The sequence below is a fragment of the Chrysochloris asiatica genome, unplaced genomic scaffold (assembly GCF_000296735.1).
Source record: "Chrysochloris asiatica unplaced genomic scaffold, ChrAsi1.0 scaffold00006, whole genome shotgun sequence".
Lineage (NCBI taxonomy): Eukaryota > Metazoa > Chordata > Mammalia > Afrosoricida > Chrysochloridae > Chrysochloris > Chrysochloris asiatica.
Window position 1 is genome coordinate 31774674 of NW_006408524.1, and position 12063 is coordinate 31786736.

Below are 12063 nucleotides of genomic sequence, written 5' to 3' on the forward strand. Positions count from 1 at the left end.
AGGGAAGGGGGGTATCTCTAGTTAATGGCAGGGGTTACAAATTATGATACTTAGATATTAGCAGGGATTTATACCCACAGAATAAAGTCATGCTTCTCTTGGATAGTTTAGTGTGAATACATAAAACAGACATGATTTCTAGAAACCTTAATGTTCCTAGGATACTTTTCAATCCTTATAAAGTTACAAAGGAAAACTCTTCCATTTAACTATGATGAAAGGGATGCCAAAGTAAATCCAAAAGGTTTCTATAAAATGCTCCCCAGAAGAGTAAGATTGGGGATAATTCTGTTTTATAATGTTTATCCAGAATAATAACTAGATTTTGACAAGGAAATAGGCACAGAGATCTGCTTACCAGTGTCCATAGTCAATATGCTGTCGAATCAGCGTGTGAGGCTGGATAGTACCATAGAAGTCCACTTCAGGCAGGTTCAGATCGTCAATAAAATAAACCAATTTTTTATTTCCTACTGGACCATAGTTACGACCAGCCTTTTTCTCTAGTGGTTTCTCAAGAATCTCTGAAACAAATGTATACCTATGTCTACTAGTCATCACTGGTACAAGGTAAATCATCTGTCCTTAGCCCGCTTATATTTTCCCATCGTCTCTCCATTTCATTCACTCTGTGGTTTTAGGTATCTCCTTGTGCAGGTTAAGACCTAAGCTCTGTCTCTGACCTCTGACCTTCTCTATGGCACACTTTTCTTCCCACTTCCCTTCAGCTGCCAGAGACATCAATAAGAACACGCTGGCCATGCCATCCAATGCAACTCTCTCACTGCTCCGTGTACTTCACTTTCTATGCCCACTCCAATACATGGCCTATGCCCAGTCATTCTTCTCTACCAGGTTTGCACGGCAGTCTAGGAACTGCTTAAGAGTCTTCCAGCCCTCCCTCTCTTCTTGGGTGAGGAGTGCAGAAGCATGAGAGGGGTGTTTGTGGACACAAACTTGTATATACATAAAATAGATTTCTTAGTGTGTCTGTATGATTTTTGTCAGCATGTATGAGATGCACCGTCTAATGACAGTGTTGCTCCACACAGACAACAAATGCCTTGAGGGCAAAGAACGATGTCATTGTTTCTTTGATGATCAGCACAAGTAAGCGATTTGATAAATGAACAATGAATTAATGATCTACCAAGCATACAATGCATCAATAGTACAGAGCTCTTTAAAGTGGCAGACTCACATTTTCATATGCTCAGGGGATATCACTATTGTTGCTGTTAAGTGCTGATAAGTCAGTTCTGCAAGCCATCTTTGGAGTTAGCAGTCCAGTGCTACTTGGAAGAGCAGATAAAACTGCTCCAGGGGGTTTTATAGTCTGGGTGTGGGTGTGGTGTTGTGGGATAATGCACTGGACTGGAAGGTAGGTTTGAACCACAGCCACTCCTCGGAAACCCTATGCAAGGAGTTGCACTAACTACAAATGGCACTGAACAACCATCTTTCCAGGAGCTGACTGCCAGGTCTTCCTCCTACAAAGCTGCTAGATGGGTTCTGCTGCACCACTAGGATGCATTCGTTCTTCATACTAATAGTAAGTCACTGAATTGTATACAAGCCTGTATCCCTTTCAGGAATTAGCACATTATGCTCATGCCAAAGTCATATCATTTGTTCACCTACTGAACAGTAGCCCTAACTTTTCATTTAAAAAGTAATAAAGAGATCCTTTTCCTTGTGTCTGTGAATGAAAACATACCCCACACAGTGCCTTGGGGTAGGGGGAGGGGTTGTAATATGTATTTGCTGAAGGAAAGAATCAGCTAAATCAGCTTTCTAACTGTTCCATTCACAAAGACAAGATGCAATAACTTGTTTAATAACGATTACAGTGAAACCAGTTGGCTGAATTAATGATGTCAAATGACTAAGAAAATGTTTTATTAGTCTGGTATAGTTAAGAAAACAACAACACAGATATAGACAAGCACACACATACATAAGCAAATTTAGAAATGACATTTAGGGCAACTCAGCTGATTTAATAAACTGCTGGATAGTAGGAGTTTTTCTGACTCTAGAACTGTGATTCAGCTGCACAGATTAACAGGCCTGCCAATAACAGGTCTTGATACTATTTACCTACGAGTCTATACTTCACAGTTTGTCCATATTAGTGCACTATTGTTCTACTTCCCATGTCTAATGTCCTTGTTTTTCCTAACTCTAGAAATATTCCAAACTTGTATAGTTCTACTGACGCTTTGTCAACTGTTTAAAATGATTCTTATAATTCTTGTAAGAGTTAACTGATGGCTCTTGGCCTGACATTTCACCAGTATAGGAGTATGAATAATTTTTTTCCTAAATCAATTCCTTTACACTTGTGTACTTTAAAAAGTAACCAAGATGTCCTTCCTTGAATACACCCTTATATTGCTGAAAAACAAAAAAAAACTACAAATCAAACCAGTTGCCACTAAGCCAATTCTGACTCATGGTGATCCCATGTGTGTTACAGACAAAACTCCACCGAGTTTTCAGTAGCCAACTTTTTAGCAGATTGCAGGCCTTCCTTCCAAACAGCTTCTGGCTAGATTTGAATTATCAACTGTTTGGTGAGTTGTTGTTGTTGTTATGAAGTTCCATCACGTAAGTTCCAACCCAGAGCGACCCTGTATAAGGTTTTCGAGGAGCAGCTGGTGAACTTGAACCACCGACCTTGAAGTTCAAAAGACTTTGCAGTCTGGAGCATTAGCCCACAGCACCACAAGCTGCTTATCATTTACGCCACCTAGGAACTCCTCTTCTATTGCTAAGAATCCATTTAATTAAAGTTTACAGGCAAAGCAAGTGACATTGTGGATGTAAATTCTTGCTGTTCAAAAGTGTAAGAAACCAAATAAAGTTGAGTGATATAAAAAAGTCAAACTCACAACAATATTTAAACACATTATGTTTACCCAAGATGGTGGTAAGTAAAGATTCAGCTGAAGCTTACAAAAAAATGTCTAAAGCCTAAGGAAAAGCAGTGGATTTGGAGTGCATGTACGAGCCTGGTCAGTTTCCGGTCTCTTGTTCCTAGGATGTCGGCAGCAGAAACACTTACTTTGCAGAGCTGCGGATGTTGTGTAGTAGTTGAAAGGCACCCGGGACACCACATAATCCTCAGAGAGACTTGCAAGGGTGTCACCTACAAAGACTGTTTTCCCCACTCCAGCATTTCCAACTAGCATTAGTGGTTTTCCTTTTTCAAGCAACAAATCTATAAAATATTTAAGACAAGTTGTCTCTGACGTGTGAACAAAAACTGTCTGGGGATAAAAAAAAAAAAAAAAAAAAAAGCAAAAGAGAAAGGTCAGAAAGAGAGGCGATCCAGAATTTTATATCTAAACCAACATATCTATTTTTGAATTAAGACCCAAATAATTTTTAGTGCTAATTAACAGCCAATAGGTGAGATGCCATCTAATTTTTAGTTTTGAACTGTCAGAGTTCAGAAATCGTAGTTTAAGAAGAGCAATTAGGTAATGCCACCAAACTGTCTCAGTATAAGCAACTGATGTTTTATTTTCCAAATGAAGCACTAATGTCCAAGATTCTCTATCACAGAATACCTACTTTTTTTCTGTCTAACTGTGTATTGGGCATGGAAGAAAAGACACTGAATGCAGAAGAAATCATCCACCATGCTTCCTGAGCTGATTAATGTTTGAAAAGGCAAGCCAGCCACATACCAAGGAAAATGGACAATTCCTTGCATTGGTAAAATAAAGTGGCAAAATAACTAAGCAAAAGAGTTCAAAAGAGTTCAGAATGGGAAAAGAGCAATTTTTGAAACAGTGGCTTTAAGTGGAATATTCACAAATCTAGAGTCCAGGTGTGGCACTGTAGGATAAACACTGGACTGCTAATCAATTGTAAGGTTGGAGGTTCAAACCCACCAGCTGCTCCTTGGAAACTATACTGGGTCACTAAGAATCAAAACAGACGTGACAGCACTTAACAACAATTTGCAAATTTAAATCACATATAAAACTAAAACATTTTCCTGTTAAGTATTTTTATTTTAATTTAATTTCTGTTTTCCACCTCTAAACTGTCAGTCTGTCATACTGTGGTGGCTTGCATGTTGCTGTGATGGTATTTTAACCACCACCAGGATCACCCATGACGGTCAGGTTTCAGCTGAGCTTCCAGAATAAGATACAGTAGGAAGAGGAAGAAGCGGACTACTTCTGAATATTTAGCCACTGAAACCTTATGAATAGCAGCTGGCATATATAGTGTTGGAAGCTGGAACCAGGATGGCGAGATTTTGCTCTCATATTTAGAACATGCTGTTAGAAGGGACCAGTCCTTGGAGAAGGACATCATACTTGGTAAAGTGAAGAGTCAGAGGAAAGAGGAAGACCCCAGGAGATGTTGGATACAGTGGCAGCAGCCATCAGCTCAAGCATAGTAACAATTGCGAGGATGGCACAGGACTAGGCAGTGTTTCCTTCTGTTCATAGGGTTGCTGTGAGTCAGAACTGTCTCAACAGCAACTAACAACAAATTTTTGTTTTGAAAATTATTTACTTATTTATATAATGCAATGTTTCACAAATAAACTGAGGTGACTTCCAGGAATATAATTAAATGATGACCATAAATATGTAAACAAAAATTAGATTACAGGAATACAGACTAAAATATGTGATTAGAATTTAGGATGCTAGATGCAGATAAACAGGTCATAGAATCCAGCACAGAAATTGAAATGTGCTTGCATTTTCTGAGGCTAAATTACAAAGGGAAAACCCATTACTTCTAGGATTCATGCTGTTCATAAGAAAACCACATAAATTCTATAATGGATAGAGTAATTCTCTTCTCAGCATAGACCAAACACAATTAAGTAGTTTATAGATTACTCAGGATTATCTTCTTGATCAGGAATACCTATTGAACTTTGGCGGTGGTGGTGGTTATGTTCTGTGGAGTCGGTTCTGACTCATAGTGACCCTGAATGGGATTTCCGATGCTATAAATCTTCACAGTAGCCAAAAGCCTCATCTTTCTCCAGTGGAACTGCTGGCAGTTTTGAACTTCTGACCATGAGGTTAACAGCCCGGTTTGCAATCACTATGCTATATTGACCTTTACACAAAAATAAATGTCTTTAACACAGGTGTAATCTCCTCTATAACTACCTGGCCCCAATTTAAGAACTAATATTCAGTACTTGGGGAGCACTGTGTCTCTGTAGGATAAGCACTGGACTGCAAAGCACAAGGTCAGCAATTGGAGCCCACCAGCTGCTCTGCAGAAGAAAGATGAGACATTCTGTTCCCATAAAGACTTCAGCCTCAGAAACCCAGGGTGGCTATGAGTTGGAAACAACTCGACAGCTCTTAGCAACAACTATATAATTCAGTGATTTGGTTTTTTAAAAAAATTGTGGTAAGGGAGTTTCAAAAAGTTCATGGAAAAATGGAATTGGATTATAATAGAATTTTCCCACATGCTTTTTGTAGCCCCTATAAGGATCCCTGGTAGTGTATTGGATTACAAGCAGGGCTGCTAACCACAAGGTCAGCAGTTTGAAGATGAGGCTTTCTGCTCGCAAAGATTTATAACCTCAGAAACCCTACAGAGGATCGCTACAAGTTGGAACCGACTCAGTAGGACACAGCCACCACCACCATATATATACACTTATGTGTATTGTGTAAATGTTACACTGTGCCCATTTCAACACTTTTTACATGTACAATTCAGTGATATTATGATCATCATGTGGTTCACCCATTATCACCACTCATTTTTCACTTTTTCCATCACCATTAATAGAAGCTCAGTATCCCCTGAATTAGGACTCCTTCTTTTCCCCTAGCAACCACTAATAAACTTTGGTGTCTATACATGTGCCTGTTCTAGATATTTTATATAAATGGGATGACATAGCATTTGTTCTTTTGTAACTGACTTATTTCACTCAGCACAATGTTGTCAAGGTTTACCCATTGTAGACTGTGTATCAGGACAGATTTCATTTCTCCATGGCTAAGTAATAAACATCGTATATATGTGATTACAAATTGGGCTGCAAACTGCAAGGTCAGCAGTTCGAAACTACCAGCTGTTCCGCGGGAGAAAGATGAGACTTTCTGCTCCCGTAAAGATTTACAGCCTCAGAAACCCTGTACAGGGTCTCTATGAGTCGGAACCGACTCCACGGCACATAGCAACAACAACAAATATGGATAGATACTTGGATTATCCATTAATTTGTTGCTAGACATTTGGGTTGTTTCAATCTTTTGTCTATTGTGAATATGTTGCAGTTAACACTGGTGTACAAATATCTCTTTGCATTCTTACTTTCAATTCTTTTGGATATATATCTATCTAGAATTGCTAGATCCGATGGTAATTCTACGTTCAAACTTTTGAGGAATGTCCAAACTGCTTTCTACAATGGCTGCACCATTTAAAATTCCCACCAGCAATGTTTGAGGATTCTAATTTCTTCACGTCTTCTACAATACCTGTTGCTTTCAGCTTAACAACAACAAAAAAGAACAATCCAATTTAGTAATGAGTAAAGGGTTTGGTATGGCACTGAGGGTTAATGAGCTGGACTGAAAGGTTGGTATGAATTGCAATTGCTTCTCAGAAACCCTATACAGACTTGCTGTGAGTCACAACTGACTTAATGGCACTTACCAACAACAAGAACTTGAATAGACATTTCGCCACAGAAGAAATGCAAACACATGAAAAGATTCTCAATGTCATCAGACATTGTTGTTAAGTGCCATCAAGTTGGTTCTGATCCATGGAGACCCTGTATAGGGTTTCCGAGGAGCGGCTGATGGACTTGAACTGCCGACCTTACGGTTCAAATGGACCTTGCAGTCCAGTGCATTAACCCATAGCACCACACGAGGACTCCATTATTAAACATTAGGGAAATGCAAATCAAAACCATGATGAGATATCACTTTGCCCTCCATTAAAATGACAATGATTAAAAATACAACTTAGTTTCATTCAGTGATATTCTTAAAGCCTATTGAAAGGCATGTACTGTCCTGTACTCCATTAACATAGTCGCAGACTACTTTGTAAAAAAGTATTTGAGCAGTATTTTACAATCATATTTTCCTTCCTCTCTTGATGTTAGTTGCCATGACTTACTGTTGGCTATTGGCTCTTCTCTAAGCACATGAATACCAACAGTAACACTTACTGAGAGCCGACCATGTGACAGGTACTCTGCTAAGAACTTCATGGTATGTGACATACAATACAACTAACCTATAAAGAGTGTTTTATTGTATTTGCATGGCAGAGATGAAGAAATGAAAGCTTAGGGAGCATTAATAACTTGCCCAAGGTCACATAGCTAGCTAGGAGGCGCTGATGCTTGAATTAAAAACCAGAATGTCCACAGCCTAAACTCTGCCTTGACACCTCCACACAGCAGAATGCCATTCAGGCTGCCTGGGTTTGAATCCTAGCTCTGCTGTTTTTATGCTGACCAACTCAACCTGTTCAACCTGGAGTTTCCCAGTTTTAAAACTGAAAGTTTATCATCTAGGAAATTCCCTTAGCCCCAGGTAGTCAGCTCAGTTGGTCATCCAATACTTAGTGTTGGTGTGAGCTGTTGGCCCTCTGTGACTCACTTTCTCCATTTTTTTTTTAAAAAAGTGGCAGCTAATAACAGTTGTTATGATTAGGCAACATCAAGTCAGTACCAACTCACAGCGACCCTGTGCACAACCGAAGGAAACACTGCCCGATACTGGGCCAACCTCACAACTGTTGCCACACTGGAGCCCATTGATGCTGCCACTTTGCAAATCCATCTCACTGGAAGTCTTCCTCTATTTCTTTGACCCTTACCAAACACCTAATCCTTCTCTAGCTACTGGTCCCTCCTGATAATATGTCCGAAGCATGAGAGGTGAAGTTTGGCCATCCTGGCCTCCAAGGAGCACTCTGGCTGCACTTCTTCCAACACAGATCTGTTGATTCTTTTGGCAGCCCATTGTACTTTCAACATTTTTCTCTAACACCACAACTCAAAAGTATCAGTTCTTATACAATCTTCCTTATTCACTGTCCAGCTTTTGCATGCATATGAGGTTATTGAAAATACCATGGCTTGGGCCAGACACACCTTAGTCCTCAAGCTGACAACTTTGCTCTTCAACAGTTTAAAAAGGTCTTGTGCAGCTGATTTGCCTAATGTAATAGGTAGCCTGATTTCTTGACTGCTGCTTCCATGAGTGCTGATGGTTCATCCAAGAAGAATGAAGTCCTTGACAACTCCAATCTTTTTTCCATCGACCAGAATGTTGTTTATTGGTCCAGTGGTGAGGATTTTTGTTTTCTTGACATTGAGATGTAAGCCATACCGAAGTCTGTGCTCTTTGATCTTCATCGTAAGTATTTTAAGTCCTATTCATTTTCAGCAAGCAAGGTTGTATCATCTGTCTATCACAGGTTGTTAATGAGTCCAATCCTGATATCACTTTTCCTTCATATAACCCAGCTTCTCAGATTATTTGCTCAGCATACAAGTTGAATTAGTATGGTGAAAGAACACAACCCTGTGGCACACCTTTCTTAATTTTAAACCATTCTGTTCGAACAACTGCCTCTTGGTCCAGGTACAGATTCCTCATGAGCACAATTAAGTGTTCCAGAATACTCATACTTCACAATGTTATCCCTAGCTTGTCATGATCTACAGAATCAAAGGCTTTTGCATAGTCAATAAAGCACAGGTAAACATCTTTCTGGTATTCTCTGCTTTCAGCCAAGATCCATTGGACATCAGCATTGATAGCCCGTATTCCACGTCCTCTTCTGAATCTGGCCTGAACCTCTGGAAGTTCTCTGTCAATGTGTGATTACAGCCGTTTCTGTATTAAAAGTTTAGTAAAACTTTACTTGCATGGGATATAAAAAATATTGTCCAATGATTTCTGCATTCCACTGGGTCACCTCTCTTTGAAATGGGCACAAATATCGATCTCTTCCAATCAGTCAGCCAGATAGCTGTCTTCCAAATTTCTTGGCAGAGATGAGTGAGTGCCTCCTGTACCACCTCACTTTCTTGAAAGATTTCAAATTTTATTCCATCAATTCCTGGTGCTTTGTTCTTTGCCAATTCCTTCAATTCACCTTGGACTTCCTCCTTCAGTATCATTAGCTCTTGATCATAAGGTATCTCTTGAAACTGCAGAACATCAACCATTTCCTTTTGGTACAGTGACTGTATTTCTTCCATCTTCTTTTGATGCTTTATGCATCATTTAATATTTTGCCCAGAAAATCCTTCAATAACAAAAGTAGAGGCTTGAATTTTTTCTTCAGTTCCCCCAGCTTGAGAAATGCTGAATGTATTCTTCCCTTTTGGTTTTCTGAGTCCTGATCTTTGAATGTTTCATTGTAATATTTGACTTTGTCTTCTTAAGCTGACCTTTGAAATTTTCTGTTCAGCTCTAGTGCCTCCTCATTTCTTCCATTTGCTTTAGCATCTCTATGCTGGAGAGGAAGTTTCAATTGTCTCATCTGACATCCATTTTGGTCTTTTCCTTCTTTCTTATCTTCTTAATGGCTTTTTGCTTTCTTCCTGTATGATGTTCTTGAAGTCGTCCCACATGTCTTATGGTCTTCGGTCTTTAGTGTATCAAATCTGTTCTTCAGATGATCTCTAAATTCAGGTGGGATAGATTCAAGGTCATATTTAGGCTCTTGTGTACTTGTTTTCATTTTCTTCAGCTTTAGTCTGAATTTGCATATAGCAATTGATGTTCTGTTCCACAATCTTCTGAGGTCTTGTTTTGGCTGATGATATGGAGCTTTTCCACTGTCTCCTTCCACAGATAGTGTCTATTTGATTTCTGTGTATTTCATCTGGTGAGGTCCATGTGTACAATTGAATCTTATGCTGTCTAAAGACGTATTTGAAATGAACAAATCATTGGTTTTGCAGAATTCTATCATTCAGTCTCTAGAATCATATCTATCACCAAGGCTATATTTTTCAACTACTGATCCTTCCTCTTTGTTTCCAACCTTTGCATTCCAATTACCAGTAATAATTAATACATCATGATTACATGATTGAGCAATTTCAGCTTGAAGAAATTGGTAGAATTCTTCTATTTCATCCTGACTGGCTTCAGTGATTGGTGCATAAATTTGAATAATAGTGGTATTAATTGGGTCTTCCCTGTTGTTGTTGTTAGGTGCCATGGACTTGGTACTGACTCACAGTGACCCTATGTACAACAGAACAAAATACTGCCCAGTCCTGGGCCAACCTCACAATTGTTGCCACACTTGAGGCCGTTGATGCTGCTACTTTGCCAATCCATCTCACTGCAGGTCTTCCTCTTTTTCTCTTATACTCCACCCTACCAAACATGATATCCTTCTCCAGTGACTGGTCCTTCCTGACAATATGTCCGAAGTATGAGAGACAAAGTTTGGCCATCCTGACCTCCAAGGAACACTCTGGTTGCACTTCTTTCAACACAGATCTGTTTGCATTGAGCACTTTTCCGTAGTCACATGGATATTATCCAATCACAGACCGCGTTTTACCTCATGGCAATAGCATTACTCTTCAATTTGTCATTTCCAGCATTGTAAACCATGTGGTCATCAGATTCAAGATGGCCAATACCAGTCCATTTCATCTCACTAATGCCTAATATATCAATGTTTATGAGTTCCATTTCATAACAGTTGTTGTTGTTGTTGTTGTTATGTGCCGTGGAGTCAGTTCCGACTCATAGCGACCCTGTACAGGGTTTCCGAGGCTGTAAATCTTTATGGGAGCAGAAAGCCTTATCTTTCTCCCACAGCACAGCTTGTAGTTTCGAACTGCTGGCCCTAAGGTTCGCAGCCCAATTCGTAACCACTTCGCTACTAGAGCTCCTTCATAACAGTAGGCATCTTGAAAGGTTGTTATAGAAATTAGTCAATGTGAAGCACTTAGAAAAGGGTGACATAATTTCAGTATTTTCTCTTATTACTGACTCACAATGGTCTAGTATATAAAGATGTTATTTCTCTAATTAAACACATTTGTAGAAATGTGTGGAAAGTAAGATTACAGAGTAATGAGAAATTTTTCTTATTAATAAAGGACATCATGAATAAGATGAACTGATCTTGTGATAGCTCTTTGCTTCTCAGAACCTTCCATGAATTTTTAGCTTTCAGTCAGCTAGAAAAATTACTAGGTGACTGTAGTATACGAAGGTTAGATAAAACACACTCCAAAATATATAAAGTAGGTGCAGTAGACTTTGTTGTCTCCTAGCATCTATTTCTCTACTTCATCCTTCTTGTCACTGTCCCCCACTTTGTGCAATATTCACCCCATCCATATAGTCATGTACTGCAGAGGATGCTCAGTCCAGCTCCTATGGTGAAGTGATGGTTAGTTAAACTATTATAGTAACTCCATACCCCTAGTCTGACACTGAGTTGTTATTGTTAGGTGCCATTGAGTCAGTGCCAATTCATAGTGACTCATAGGGTTCCCAAAGCTGTAAATCTTTATGGGAGCAGAAAGTCTCATCTTTCTTTTATAGAGCAGCTGGTGACTTTGAGATGCTGACTTTGTGGTTAGCAGTTCAGTGCTTACTTACCCTATAGCACCACTAGAGCTCCTGAGATTGGGTTTTTGTTACCGTTAAGTGCTATCAAATTGGTTCTCATGTATAGTGAGCCTGTACAGTGTTTCCAAGGAGTGGCTGTGGGTATGTGACCCAGGTCTGAGCAACTAAATGGGAAGGTATGCTCTGTGGCTTCTGAGAAGAGTTTTTCATTTCTAAGGAAAAAGATGTGAGGAAGTCCCTTCTTCCCTCTGAAAGTGACTGTTGGGACCACTTACTGGACCATATTGAACCCATAAGTAGTATCAGTCTTAGAATGATGGCAATGTTAAGAAGAGCAGAGTAGAAAGAAAAGAAGATCTGGATGATATCACCAAATGAAGTTAATCAATCTTGCAGTCACTCTGTCTGTGAATTTAAGAAAGGATAAATGTCCTTATTGTTAGGTTTTCTGTTATTGAGCACTAGGTACAGA

At 39.3% G+C, this 12063-nt stretch overlaps 1 protein-coding gene across 1 annotated transcript in view; it reads right to left on the reverse strand.

Moving 5' to 3' along the window:
* The window catches only part of DNAH11 (dynein, axonemal, heavy chain 11), a 436577-nt gene that overhangs the window by 208604 nt on the left and 215910 nt on the right, over positions 1-12063 (reverse strand). The window contains 2 exon segments of the mRNA XM_006832223.1: positions 359-524; positions 3068-3272. Of these exon segments, the coding sequence (XP_006832286.1) occupies positions 359-524; positions 3068-3272 (371 nt within the window).